Source organism: Solanum tuberosum, unplaced genomic scaffold (assembly GCF_000226075.1).
Source record: "Solanum tuberosum cultivar DM 1-3 516 R44 unplaced genomic scaffold, SolTub_3.0 scf00141, whole genome shotgun sequence".
Lineage (NCBI taxonomy): Eukaryota > Viridiplantae > Streptophyta > Magnoliopsida > Solanales > Solanaceae > Solanum > Solanum tuberosum.
Window position 1 is genome coordinate 853,304 of NW_006239075.1, and position 15,885 is coordinate 869,188.

A 15,885-nucleotide genomic window follows, 5' to 3' on the forward strand; every position below is an offset into this window, starting at 1 on the left:
ACTCTTAACCCCAATTTAATTAAATTGAATTCTTTACTAATTAGTTAGTTCCTTTATTTATTCTAATTTTTTTTTAAAATTTAAATTCTTAATATTAACTCATCCCAAAATATTTAAAATATTTAAGTCTAATAAATAAGATAAAAAATCTATTGTGTAAAAATAAAAAATAAAATCTCAAAATTCTTATTCTTATTAAAATAACATAATGGAAAATTTTAAAATTCATATTCTTCATTTTTACATAATAAATTCTTTATTATAATAACAATTAGAGTGACTATGTTTGTGATATTATAATTGCTATTTACTGTATAGTTTTTAGATTTGAAACATAATACTGTATAATTTTTCCACGCTAATCCAAAGCAGAAAAGGAAAATAAAAGAAAATGTAGTTTGGGACACCAAATTAAATTACTTCATAATTAAATATTAATGCCACAAGAACGTGTTTTTTTCGGAATGGTGTAGAAAGTTTTATCATTTAAACTAGTTTTGTTATTTAACAATATCAAAATAAGAGAGGTGAACGGTAATATCTAAAATCACAAGAAAGATTAGAATTATAAAGCTAAATGAGAAAGAATTATTTTATAATTGTTTCATCGTTTATTCAAGTTTCTGATTTATTATTATATGTTATTTATTAAAAAATAAATCAAAGAAAATACTAAATATTGATATAATTAAATTTTAACATGAAAATTAAATATAATTTTAAAAATCATTTCAAATAAATTAAAAAATGATTCCTCAAAGTAAAACATAAAAAATAGTGTATAAGACATAAAATAAAATAAAGAATTTATTGTGTAAAAATGAAGAATAAGAATTTTAAAAATATTATCCTCAAACTATCGTAAATGGTATGCAAATACCCTCCGTCATACTTTTGGGACATTGGTGCCCCTGCCGTCCAAAAATTAGAGCATAAATGCCCTTCACTCTAACGAAAGACTAAACAAAGACACATGGCACAATCTTATCCGTCGATTCGATATTTAATAAATATCGCGTCGGTGGATAAGATTATGACACATGTATGCCTGTTAGTGTAAAGGGTGTATATGTTCTACTTTTTGGACGATAGGGGCACCAATGTCCCAAAAGTATGACGGATGATATCTGCATACCATTTACGATAGTTCAGCGATATAATTCTCCTTTTTTCCCTAATAAGAATAAGAATTTTGAGAATTTATTTTTTATTTTACACAATAATTTTATTTTATTTTATTTTTTAGACTTAAATATTTTGGGATAAATAAAGAATTAACTAATTAGTAAAGAATTCAATTTAATTAAATTGGGGTTTAATTAGACCAAAAGATGGAAGGAGGAGTATCTTTGAATCAAAAACAAAGATGAAGGGTATATTTAGACCAAAAGGTGGAAGAAGGATATATTTGAGTCATTCCCAATAGATTAGGGATATTTTTGGCATTTTCCCAAATTAAACAGAATAGATCATTATTATAAGATCTTTTTTTTTGGTTTAAAGGTGGGAAAGAGCCTATAAAAGAGCAACTTTCACATATAACAAACATAAAAATCATATTTGTATGCTATAACTATAGTTTGCATAATTGCGCTCCATATCAAACTTTATGTGTGCTATGTCTATTAATATGTATATTTCGCTTTACATATACAAAAGAAGCAATTGTATAATTTGTTTCGGTATACATATACAAAAGAATCAATTGTATAATTTGTGTTTGTATAAAGCAAAAAAAAGAGAAAAGACAAAAAGAAAACTAGGGCAAGGGGGAAGATCTGTATTTGTATAATCATAAGTGTAAAGGACGAAAATATATGTATTTGTATTTGTATTTGTATATACAATTTTCTCTCGCTTTATACAAACACAAACGCAATTTATACATTTTTGTTTGTATAAAGTGAGAGAGGTGAGTGAGAGTGGCGAGCGAGATCTGGGAAAGGGGAGAGAGGGGAACGAAAAGATAAGTATATATATAATTTTCTCTCGCTTTATACAAACATAAACACATTTTATACATTTGTGTTTGTATAAAGTGAGAGAGGCGAGGAGAGACCGCCCAACGAGAAACGAAAGTGGGGAGCGAGAAAATAAGGGAGAGAGGCGAAATGGCAACAGTTTGCTACGGGTTACAATTAAATCAAACTGTGGTTATAGCATTTAATTTGATTTAATAATTTGCTATTTTATACAATTTTTCCATTTATTATTAACATAAAAGGAGCCAACATATTTACAATGACCAGGCCCAACTGAAATCCGGTCAAGCAAATCATTAAAGCAAAAACAAACTAACCTAAATATAGAAACGAAGAAGAAATCAAGTCTAGACAAAAATCTGAGGCTTGATGCTTGTTGGAGCAGGTTGATCTAAGCCTCTTCATCGTTTTTGAAGGCGTCGTTCGAGAGCTCGTTGAAGACAAGCTTAGGGGTGCGGATCCATTCATGTAAGCTCAAGCATAAACCTCTTCTACTATATCTCTGTCTAACCCTAATTCTCTATGCTACAACACAACAATCTCTCCATGAAGAGTTATTGAACTGACACATGTTGACTCGTAGAGGTAAGTAAATCAGACTTGAAAAGAAATTCTTTAAGGACTTCTTATCTAGTAATTATCAATTCTTGCTTTCTATAGTCAGAAAAATGAGGCTCGATCAACCTAGCTAATATTAGTAATCCCTCTCATTCAATCCATATATGATGGATTGAACCCCACAAGTGATTAATACTAACATCTAGATTTGAATCTATGAGAAAAGATACTAAATGTATGAGTTTGAGTCCGAGTCTAAAACTGTATAACACCAACACTAGACTCATATGTGATCTGCACAATTGGGAGTCACAATCTCAAGCTAAATTCATAGGTGAACTGGACAATAAACTATCTAGCAGAACAAAAGTTAATACAAATTCACTCGTCTTAATTTTTTTTATCATAAGAGACTCCTCAAAGCTCTCACCAGGTGCATAATACTCAAACAATAGAATCTAATTCAGATGAGCTGAAGGGTACATAACCAGTTACTAGATGAATTTATTGATAACCATTGAACCTTCAGAGGTATAGAGTGAGCTAAAACAGACTTAACAAGATTGTCTTATCCTAAGATGGGGAATACCCTGTTTATCTGTATTGATGATTCTTCTGTCTACAACTAGTATATCTTGAAACTATTTAAATTCAAAAGTACCTGCAAAATTAAAAGCTAAGGTAGTAAAATAATCCGCAAGAGTATTTCCCTTCCTTGAGGTGTGTTGTACTCTTGCTGTTATCAAAACCCTTGTTTTGTTAATAGAATTGACCTCCAAAGTCACACTCCAAAGAACAATTCAATCTTCATTCAACATATTAATCAATGATAAAGAATCAGATTCCAGTATAACTGGTGAAAAGCTATTCTTTAAACAATATTCAAGTCCTTCCTTTAAAGCCATAGCCTTAGCCAATATGTTTGTTGTGTCTTGGATCCTTAGCCCCTTTGCTCCCACCAGGAAGAAGCCCTAACACAAAATGCAATAGTGCTAGGTCCAGGATTACCTCTTGATCCCCTATTTGCGTTACATTTCCACCACCCCTAAAGAGGTGGATTTCACCTTACCACCCTAGATGTAAAAATAGGCCTGAAACTATCCAGCAAAGCAACCATCTGAGGCGAATTATTAATATTGGGATATTTAAATTTCAACTTATTGAAATTTTTTATAGTGTTGGAAATATCTCAAATAACTCTATTAGTAGAGTAAGAACCACCATGTAAAATGATATTTCTCCTTTTTCAAAGAAACCATAAGATGACATTAGGAATTGCATTAAGGGGTCGTTCGGTAGAAAAATAAATAACACAGGGATTAATAACGCAGAGATTAGTAATGCAGAGATTAGTAATGATGCGATTAGTAATGCAGGGTATACTTTTTATCAAGTGTTTGGTTCATTACTTCCCACTTCATCTTGTGTTTGGATTAAAACTATATAAAAAGTTTCTTTCCAATTATACTCTTGATTAATTATGATATTTTCTATTTTATATAATCGAGTCAAGGTAGATAATTGCCGGATAATATTATGGCCTTCTAATTAGCTAGGAGAAGAACAATTTTGTTGTAATGTTTGCTATTTTCTCACTTGAATTATTTGAGGGTAAATAATTGTCATCTTAATAAATTAATCACTTAAGAGAATGTTAATTTTCAATTTAGAATAGGTCTTGTTAATTTTCAATTTAGAATAGATAGACCATCTACTTTAAAACCGAAAAGACGGTAAACAATAGTGAAATAGACTATATCATTTACATTTACACATAAAAATTGCAATTTGTAGTTTTAATATATATGCAATTTATAAATTGTTCAAAAAACAAATAATTAGAAACCACATATAAATCAACAAATAATATATTCAATTAAGATCACAAACGTCATGTGGTGATATATTTGTCTTTTTTAATTAGTAAAATGTTTAAACAACTCACATTTTAAATATTGTATTGATATGTATTGCATTTATTTATCAACAAACAACTCTCTCTAAATAATAAAATTTGTAAGCTAATTTATTTAAATAAATTTACTAGTACAAATATAAAACATAAAATCAAGAAAATAATTAAAATAATTTGAGGGATATTTTTGTCTTTACATAGATAATCCCATGGTATTAAATTCAATGTATTACTAATACCACCAAATGAAAGGTATTAGTAATACATCATATAATACCATGTAGGGTGTATAACTAATCCATGGATTAGTTATACTTAGGCCCAAAAATGCTACCAAACATAGTACTAAATAATACTATGTATAATATATGGATTATTTTTCCTAATACTTCCTACCAAAAGACCCCTAAATGTCATCTTTTGTCTAGAGTTACCTTTAGCATCCCACCATTTCAACAAAAATTGTTTCACCTAAACCCATGGTCTCGAAAGACCAGATGCACCAACAAAATATCTCCACGCAGAATCTGTCAATTCTCCTTTTAGAAATAAATGATCCACGGTATCATAAATTGGAACCTCACAGCAACCACATAAATGAGAAATGTTAGGATTTCATTGTGCCATTAAAGTAGCAACTGGATTTTTGTTTTTCCATACCTTCCAAGCTTAAAAGATATTTTAAAAGGGATGCCTTGTACCCATATCTTCTTATAAAATTTAGTTGCCCCCTCTCTCTTTCTTATAGTATTCCAAGCACTTTTGACTGAAAATTGGCCAGAATGGGTCTTTGTACACCATAATAGATTCTGAACTATGTCGACCTCTAATTTTATATTTTGGGGGTTCAAAATTAATATATAAACATAAAAATTCTCTAAAATACCTTATATACACAATGTAATTTTTGTTGAGAAGGTTCAGGTGAACCGCTTCGACAACCTCCAGGTTTGCCCCTGAATTAATACATCTATATATTTTATTCTTCTCACACAATTATTTTACAGTTAGTTCTAGACTTCTAGTAAGAAAATTAACATCAGTTAAGAGAAAATGTAATCATGGTATATAACTTATGCTAATGCAATTGCATACTGAATTTGTGGTCAAATATTACCTCATGTTATTTCAGTACTTTATTATTTGAAACAAATTTATCAATTAATATAACGAAGTGATAAGATCATACAAAAAAAATATTATATTTTTGATACGTATATTACATGTGTATATCAAATTAGATAAAACCAACAGTGTCCCTTTTTAGTTATTATTTGTTATATTTTTTTGAGTGTGAGAAATTAAAATAGATTTTTTATTACAAAATTAAACTGAATAGATCATTATTATAAGATCAATTTAAGCAAGAGTCAATTAATCTGTCTAAAAATTTAGGTCAAACTGAATTTATGATTAACCCAATAGAGCAATAAGAAAACTAATTGAATCAAAGCCTTTTCTTCTGATTAATTTATTAAATAAATAAATTATATGTTGATTGGGATAGGTTATAAGTTATAACTTATAACATACGATCAATTATTTAGTTAAAAAAGTGCAAGTATAAATACATTTATATATTTTATCCTTTCTGTATAATTGTTTTTTTTAGCGAGTTCTTGTTAGTGAATTAGAATTAAAAAGGTTTCTATTAAATATCTAAGAATCATAAAATAGGATAATGATAAATTATATGCCTATGGCACGGTGTAAATTATATGACTTTTGAGAACTATAAGATTCAGAAAAGTCACTCCCTTCGTTCTTATTTATATATCACAATCTTAAAATTTACGTCCCTTAAGAAGAGTATATAAATTTACCATTATATCTTAAATTAGTATTCTTTTGAAGTCAAGATTTCAATAAATAAACATAAATTAATTTATTTTGATTAATTAAGTTGACAGATGAACATGAATTAATTATTTAGTTTCCTATGTCCGTCAAATTCATACTTTCAAGTTTAATAACTCTCAAGGATAAAATATGAAGAATAGTGTTATTTATACATTGATCTTGTGAAATGACAAATATTACTAAGAACTATCTATTTTTAGTAAGGACGACATATAAACAGAAACGGGGGAGTAGTACTATTAATTGATTTCATAAGATTGTCTATATGTTTTATCCTTTTCACATAATTATTTTACAGTGAGTTCTAGTAAGAGAATTAGCATTATATGTATCTCAATATAAAAATTAGCTAAGTTAAGAGAAAAACATAATCATGATATATAGCTTATGCTAATGCAATTGCATGTCGAATTTGTTGTCAAATAGTACCTCGTCTTGTTTCAAAAAGAAGATTATACTCTAACAATAAAATAAAATGGTACATCATATAAGAAAATATTATTTTTTGACATGTTATAAGCATTAAAATTTTGTGGGACTCTATCAGATGAATTTAATTTTATCTAGTGTTCTTGAAAATTAACCTATCCTAAACCTTAGCTTATGTGATAAAACACAATTATTTTAGTATAAAGTACAAAAATTCCATACATTTGGGGATTAATTACATCATATCCCCAAAGTTTTTCCAATTACAAAAAAATCCCAATTTATTACTCTCGGATACATTTCTTGGTTGTCCGATACATTGTAAATGATACATTACTTGTCCTATACATTGCAAATGATACATTACTTAATGGGAGAGGGATGTATCTGAGAAGGGATAGAGATGTATCCAAGAAGGGATTTCTTGTAATTTTTTAAAGGGAATTTTAGAGATTATAATATCTTTAGTTGTGTATTTATGTAGTTTTTTCATTATTTTAAGTCATATCCACCTCATCTTAGCCCAAACAAGCTTTGACGGGGCCGAACATTGACCCATCTATTGATACAACCCATCTTAATCTGTTCAACTTCGATCCGAACAACCCATTTGCCCCCCTTCTCCTTTCCGCCCACACAACAATCACCATTATAAATCATCATTCACTATTATAATTATTAACTATAATCATCAACCACCATTGTTAGTTTATCACTAAATACTATCTATAATTGACATTAGTTAATTCCATCTCAAATCGATATCCACAATCGTTATTATTTTTAGTATTATATACTTTTTTAAAAATATCTTATTAATATAATATGTTATTTATTAATTTTTAAATAAAAGATATCACATTTTAATAATGAGAATAAAATTGACTAGAAAGAGTACACTACTTAATTAAGGGAGCACATGGTGTTGTGTGCATGATCTATTAATGGGATTGAAAATAGAGAGAGTGGTGCCAAATGTTAAATCACAACTCCTCTACGTAATTACCGCTTTAATCCTCTCTATGATTTTTTTTCTTAATGAAGATTGAAATTAATGCGAATTCCAAGACATTGAGAAGAAATTAGTGTTAATACTACTACTATAGTAGAGTATTATTTATAGTAAAAAAGCTTGCAGCTCACCGTATTAGCAGAGTTGTCACATTTTTTCTGCAAAAAAAAGTACTGTACAGAGAAGACGATACGCTACTCCAGTAACCGTCTCTGCTTTTTGTTTTTGTTGTATTTGTATCTCCATTCATACAAACAAATCCAGCTCAGGTTTGAATCAACACTCCTATTTTGTGTTTACATTCCGTTGTTCACGTTGTTTTTGTGGGCGATTGTATTCTAGAAGCTTCTAGTATGTTTTCGAGAAAATGTTATAAACTAGTATGGTATACTAAGCTCTCGCTACGAAGGTTCAGGGAAGGGCTGGACCTAAAAACAAATGTTCTATAGTGTTTTAGGATTTTTATGGAGTTTATTGATAATTTTTTTCACTCATACAGTTTTTATTTGTCTGCATACTTTTCAGTGCACACTATACAGTTTACAGTACTTGCTCTGTTTCCCTTTCCCTTCTGGTAACTTGTTTTTTCTTCAGGTATGTATGGAATATGTTGGTTCATAGGGTTTGGATCATTGGTTTTTGATCATTACTGTGTATGGATGTATCGTTAATCGTTCTACAACTTCAAATAAACGGAAAAAACTATGTACTCTGTGGGTTTTAATGTTTCGAAATAGACGAGTGGTGTACGGGGGCTTTTTGGGTTTTCTGTTTTGGTAATCTTACTTTGATTGCATTTGTCTATCTCTTTTTCCTTTTGTTGGATTGCAAGTACATTATTTTTTTGCTTTCTTTTCTGGTTGAATTTTGTATATGTTCTTGGTTTTTATAGTTTATACTGTGATTTTATTGATCTTTTGTGTATTTGGGTGAACTTGTGAAGTATTTTTTTTGGTAAGTGATTAAAAATTTGTGTGATTTATATTTTGCTCATCTCGTGGATATGTTGGACTTTAGAGGCATAAAATTTACTTTCTTATGGCATTGATGGACTATTGAATTTGTCTTTTATTTTGGTGGGTATTCTCCTTTGCATTGCATTCTCATAGCTCTCCTCCATTTCAACCATCCTATTTTAATTCTATCTGTTGCATCTATCATACTGTTCTTTTGGAATATAATGTCTAGATATCTAAATTGTCCACATTTAAGCCAGTGTTATCAAAAGTGCAAAAAATTTCTATGATCGCTCTAAGCGCAAAGCACAAATGAAGTGTGAGCTGGGTTTTAATGAAAAAACGCAAATGAAGAATAAATACAACTATATATGTTTAGTCAAAGACTAATACATATAAGCATGAATAACAAATGTATGGACAATGAATTTGATTTTTTTTAATGATAAAATAAGATATCAATTGATTAGTGTCGTCACTTCGGGAGATGCTTAGAGCCTTGATGACGACATTCAAACACGCAATAAGCGAGGCGAAGCGGCAAACATGTTTTGAGCCTCGATTTAGGGCTTACGTGTGCTTTAAACGCGCCTTTGACAACACTGATTTCAACACTGTAATCCCATGTAAATTACAGTGTAGGAGCTTGCATATATTGCATAATTCATACATGTCTTTTTTGTTTAAATATTTATTTTGGAAAACAGCAGATACTTGTCATCATTCTACAATCATGGAACTCCTTTTTGGAGACTGGTAAAGTATTGTGTACATTAATAAAACAAATCTTGTACTAAGTTGGTACCAGAGAATTACAATGATCGGAACATTTCTGCAAGAAAAACAGAAGGAAATGGTTCCATCTATACACAATTCTAGTCCTGCGGTGAGTTTATGAATTCAATCATGCTATTCTAATCATCTTTAACATCTTGTAGGTTGCATCAAAAATCCATAAGCATGAGTATTTAATTTACTGTACAGTTTCTAGTTTCTCTTCGAAACATCTTGCATTTCTCTATTTCCATGTAGATCTAGTAATCCTCTTATGGTATGTTTTCTGGAATGAGATACTCCATTCATCGCGATGCTCCATCTTCGTTTCTAAGAAAAACCAAGTTCTATATAATGTGCTACGATACTCTTTGAGTCTTGTTATATGTTCAATTATTGAATCTCCACTTCAAACTGAAAATGATACTTAAGAGGGAACATAGAACATTTTTTTTTTTGAATGACTTGTTTTTTTGGAGTCTATCTTTGTTTGCTTTCTTTGTTTTCCTTCTTCTAAAGCGAGGTCTCAATGAGTGGGTTTCTGCTTTCTTCAAATTCTCTATGAATTTTGGGGCTTTTGCATAATTATTATGCTTTTAGTAATTGTTGTAATGTGCACATCTACTTTTTTAGATGGTTGTTAGTTGTCAATGACAGGCATATGTCTTTCCATTCCAGATCTTTGAAAGATTAACATCACATTGTGATAAGTATCAAATGTTCCCCCTTCAAGAAGGAGCGGAAGAAGATAGTCCCGAATTTAGTTGGGGTGCCAAGAAGGGAAAGGGTGCCCTTAACAAGGACGTCCAATTTTACAAGTCATTCACTTATGCTGGAGTTGAATTCAACTTATATGATTGTGTTTACATGTATCGTCATGGTGAAGAGGAGCCAGACATTGGTAAGATCGTTAAGGTGTGGGAAACGAAAACACGGAAAAGGATAGTCAAGGTGGTATGGTTTTTCCGTCCCACCGAGCTAACTCATTGGTTGGGTAATATCAAGGTGCTTGGCAATGAGTTACTGTTGGCTTCAGGAGAAGGCGTAGGGCTTTCAAATTGCAATCCAGTGGTAATTCTATCACTAATCCTTTTTAAGGTATAATTTTAATCTATCTGTTTTTAGATGTAATGGTCTGACCTCTTTGAGATTTTATTACAGGAAGCCATCACCGGTAAATGCAATGTTGTCTGCATATCAATTGATAGGAGGAACCCTCAGCCAAAAGACAGAGATTTGGAAACAGCTGAGTTTTTATTTTATCGCACCTTTGATGTTGGTACTCAGGAGATATCTGAGAAATTTCCAAATTCAATAGCGCAAATTGAAGGTAGTGACTCTAATTCTGTTGCTTGATTTTCATTCAGTCCCACAGTGTTATGCATTTTATGGTTGGATGAAACAGCTTGTTAAATGCTTGAATGGTTTCTGCTTCTCAGATTTCTGTGTCATACATTTGGTTTATTTCGTTAGAACTGCTTTAACATATGATACTATCTTTCAGAATTTTGTTTTCTCAAACTTTTGTGTAACTTATTTGAAGACAGTTTATACATTCTCTGGGAACCTCGGTTTTATAGTTGCTTAGGATTATGTAATACATTCGAGGACATTGTCTAAATGAAGAAATCAAATTAGTAAAAGGATAAAGTTATAAAAGTACCATAAAGAATTTCTCACTACATTGCTGTTTAAAGGGGTAGGACTCTAATTTAGCTGTCTTAGGCGCTTATTGGATTTTCTGTGCTCTCGCCCATGCACGTTCTTGTTTCAGGATTATTTCCATCACTTGATGTCTTCTTTATTTTGATAGGACAAAAGAATAATTGACAGAACTAGATAATTTGTGCAATATATAGCAGAACATCTTAATATACTATTTCACTTGAGTGTTTTAGTCAAATTGGGGTATGTGAAGACAATATTGCTAGCATTCATGTTGCTTGTTCTATAGGGGTGGGAAACGGAAGAATAGTAATAGATGGATGTTGGACTTTCATGGCTGTTCACAATTTCTCATTCATTCATGCATTCCCATTCATAGCCATTTGGTTTCAGCCTGTATTTTTTGTCACCTGTTCACCCATTAGTGCTGCCTTTTATCTGATGCATATCTAGAGAGTTGGGTTTCGTAGGGCTCTCCAAAGCTCTATGACTTCTGGTGCAGTATTTCTTCAACGTTCTTGGAATTTAGAGCAAGGTCTTGTTTCTTTCAGTTTTTACCTTTCATTCACTGTTTTTTAAGTCATGGCCCCAGTTCTTGAATTTAAGGAGCTATAGTGATGGATATATTGATATAAGTTTCTTAGAAGTCTTTATTATGGCAGACAGCTCTGTTTAAATGAATGCATTGGATAAAGTACTAACCAAAGAACTGCAGTGGTGGACATATCTAAAGAGATGTAGTCATGTCTATGATAATTTCACGTTTCATGTTGGCATTTTGCTTAGCTTTTAATCCAAAAATAAGTTTTGTAAAATTCTCCTCAGAATCTTGCTTATTAATAAAGAAAAGAAGAAGCATCTTCCAATGATTCTATGTAAGTGTTTGCTGTGACTTGTGAGTTGTCAGTATAGGGAGGATGCTGGTGTTAACCGAAGTGGGCATGTGCTCTTTTTATTGTATCACACATCGCCAGACATGTGAGGCGTATGATGTAAATTTCTTTGGGATGAACCAAAATGTCTATTTCTTTTTGCTTAGCTTACTTGTATGCATGAAGGTTTATATTGAAAAGCTAGCCTCTGAGTATAAGTTTGCAGTAAAATCTGCTTCTTCAGTTTTTACATTCTTACTCTGATGCATTTAAATACTGAAAATCAATGATTTGAGGCATTACCTCATTCCTGCTGCAGTGGAGCACTTCTTTAATAAGGTGACAGATCTGAAGCAGCCTCTTCATTATGGAGGAAAAGGAAGTCTTGACAAGCTACATTCATTTGGAGGAGCAACTGTTAAAACACCGCTGAAAGATGACCAACCAGGAAGAAACACTCGTAACTACTTGTAGACATGCGTGGTAAATTCTTAGTTGTGATGTCAACAACCCATGTTTATTTTCAATTCGGCTCTTGCAGAGTCGACGCTGCCACCTGTGACTTTGGTCAAGCAAACTAAATCCTCCACAAGAACGGACCAGTGCACTACCATTTCACAGTGTCAGGTGACGGAACTGGTAGAAAAAGGTGATTACTCAGAAAGATAATGGGTTGATTCTTGTAAATTCATTTCTGAGCTTAACTGTTAATTTGATCATTTCCAGAACTGAATAAAGTCCCAATTAGTTTAGGCAGACAAGGCAAACAGGGCAATGTTTCTGAGACGGACAAGACTGTTGCCAGAACTGAAGTAAAACATTCATATTGTACCCCGTCTACTAATGCATTGAAGAAGAGAAAGCTTCAAGACTTATTAGGTTTCTTTCTTACCCGTAACTTTCTCTTGGAGACAGTGAACATATCATTATGGATGTTGTCTGATCGGGGATATGATCTTGCAGATACTACACCATTTGACCAACATAAGGTCATGAAATCCACAAGTCAGGTCATTGAAGTAACAACAAGGGTGAAGGAGGTATTCCGTTTTCCTTTTTTTTTTTTTTTTTCGAGTATTAGGGTCCTGTGAAGGATTTGATTCACATAGAAAACTTTTTCCTCCTTTCGTTTTGTAAACAGTGCTACGAAAATTGAATATTGAGGTTTCCCTCTATAATCTGAAATCTGTGAGTGCTCATACCTGGCATACTGTTTCTTTTTTAGTTCCAGATTTTTGATGTATTGCATCCTTATTTGATGAGAACGTGCACTGGTTTTTTTTGTGTGTACTGAACTTGTAACTTGATTATTTGTTCTTTTTTGTATCTGTTTGCTGGCCCCATCTGTTGTATAACTAAACCTCAGGTTGATAACTGATATCAATGATTGGATACTGTAAGGGACCTCTTAACCTGTTTTGAATTTAGTTCTGATATGATATCTTTTAACTTGCAGGGTGCTAGCACATGGTTCAAGGAACGGGTTAGTCTCCCATCTCCATTGTTATATTTATTCCAAAGTGTTTTCTTTTGAAGTTAAGTTGGTTGGGAAAGTGATGTAAGCTTCAACTATTTAGGCAAAACTAGAAGATGTACATGATGTGCTGTAGCCTCGAAGCAGTTATTTACTCTATATTTTGTGATTTACAAATATTATTTTGTTCTGCCCAGCCATGGAATGATAGACTCCAAGAAGCTCAAGAGCGAGGTACACTTGTGTTACTTGAGAATCTTGATCCTTCATATGCATCAACAGAAGTGGAGGTACATAGAATGAATTTTTAGTCTATTTCAGTTTAATATGTGCTTTATTTTGTCCATTTGAATTTTGAGTAATGAAAAATGAAATATTACTGTGTCATTAGGTGTAACTCTTGTGTTAATTCATTTTGTAGACATGTGTATGTTTCCATTTCTATTTTGGGTAATATTGTTTCTAAAGCTCTTGTAAGTTCAAATGTATGTGGTAAAAACTTGTTTTCCCTTTTTCTTTCTCTTTTCTTCTTCGTGTTTTGATGAAAATAAAAGTTTTACATGAATAACATTTCTTGTATTTTACACAAACTTCTCTTTTGAATTATTGCTATACATCTTGAAAATTTCACAAGCAAACTTTTGAATAACCTTACGTAAACTTAGGTTAACCAAGGTTATTGCATCTAGTTTCAGAATTGTTCTATAAATTTGTTTACTTAACCCATGTTAATTCTCATCTTCAAGGCACTATCTTTAGTGAGTCTATTAGTGGTGATGGTATGTTGTGAACTTAAATAGCAGAATTAAACAAGGAAAACAAACAATAAATTGCAAATGTTTCTGGGATAATTCTGTCATATATATCTGAAATTGAGATTAGAGCTAAGCTAAACTATAATGACATAGAAATGGAAAGTTGGAACTCCATAGATAGCTCAGATCTGCAGAAAGAAGTTGAAGAAAGGATTATAGTGAGAAGAAGAATCAGAGAGGGAGGAAGAGAAAGAGAGAGAAGAGAGTCGAGGAAAGAGAGGAGAAAAGTTTGTAAGTTTTCCAGAATTTTGGATGCCTCTGCCGTTTCTATTACTTTTACCCTACTGGCTTCATTTCAGCCTTTGAGCATCATTATATGCGAAATGATCCTAGCCCGTCATTCAATTTCCTGTCTAATCACTTCTCATCAATACTTCTCCGGTCTACCTCTACCTCTCTTGAAACCATCCATAGCCAACCTCTCATACCTTTGCACTGGGGCATTTAGACATCTCCTCTTCACATGTCCAAACGATATCAATCTTGATTAGCGTATTTTGTCCTTCACCGAAACCACTCCCACCTTGTCCCAGATATCCTCATTTTTAATCCTATCTCTCCTAGTTTGCCCACACATCCATTGTAGCATCCCCATTTCTGCAACTTTCAACTTTTGAACGTGAGAGTTCTTGACTGCCAACACTCCGCCCCATACAATATAGTTGGTCTAACTACCACTCTGTAGAACTTGTCTTTAAGTTTTGGTGTCACCTTTTTATCACACAACTCCATTTGTAAGCCTCCATTTCATTCACCCTGCACTAATGCAGTGAATGACATTCTTGTTGATCTCTTCATTTTTTTGGATGATAGACTTAGACACTTGAAACTTTCTCTCTTTTGGATGACCCGAGTGTCGAGCCTCACTTCCATGTCTGTGTCATACATTACATCATTGAACTTGCACTCCAAGTAATTTGTCTTGATCATGCTCAATCTGAACCCTTTTGACTCTAGGGTCTATCTCCAAATCTCCAGCTTAGCATTAGCTTCGTCGTGAGTCTCGTCAATCAGAACTATGTTATCTGCAAATAACATACACCATGACACCTTACCTTGAATTTGTTGCGTCAATGCCTCCATCACCAATGCAAATATAAACAGGCTTATCACTGGTGCAACCTCATAAAAAATGGGAGGTGCTCTGAGGTCGTAGCTCCATCGTACATGTCCTTGATCTCCCTAATATACTCCACATATGTTGAAGTATGTGACCATTGTTAGAATAGAATAGGTAAACACAATCCTACACAAAATATGAATAGTTTATAGTCTCCTATTTGGTAAGGAATTGTATTATATAGTGTCTATAAATAGGGTTCTCTATGTAATAATTAGAACAACAATTTCAATAATATTTTTCTCCTATATTTCTCACATGGTATCAGAGCCTCTACGATCTTGGTAGAAAATCAAAGAGCTTCCGCTGCCGACGGGTGGCTATTGCCCATATATGTTGCCCGTCTGGCCAATGATTATGTTAGCAAAAGTTGGGTTACCGTGTATCTTTTTAGTGACTATTTTCTCATATCTAATTTGTGTAGCACCGTGCCATCATTCCGATGACTACTTT

The 15,885-nt window shown here is 32.2% G+C and overlaps 1 protein-coding gene across 3 annotated transcripts in view; it reads left to right on the forward strand.

Moving 5' to 3' along the window:
- Positions 1-10,176: 10,176 nt before the first annotated feature.
- The window catches only part of LOC102597563 (uncharacterized), a 12,756-nt gene continuing 7,047 nt past the window's right edge, over positions 10,177-15,885 (forward strand). For all 3 annotated transcript variants that reach the window (XR_001474102.1, XM_015311162.1, XM_015311161.1), the window contains exons 1-8: positions 10,177-10,557; positions 10,648-10,816; positions 12,343-12,483; positions 12,565-12,672; positions 12,750-12,902; positions 12,987-13,063; positions 13,480-13,506; positions 13,695-13,787. Coding sequence is in view for 2 of the 3 variants with exons in the window: in XM_015311162.1 (XP_015166648.1) it covers positions 10,204-10,557; positions 10,648-10,816; positions 12,343-12,483; positions 12,565-12,672; positions 12,750-12,902; positions 12,987-13,063; positions 13,480-13,506; positions 13,695-13,787 (1,122 nt within the window). In the remaining variant the exon portion in view is untranslated. The remainder of the gene's footprint in view (positions 10,558-10,647; positions 10,817-12,342; positions 12,484-12,564; positions 12,673-12,749; positions 12,903-12,986; positions 13,064-13,479; positions 13,507-13,694; positions 13,788-15,885) is intronic.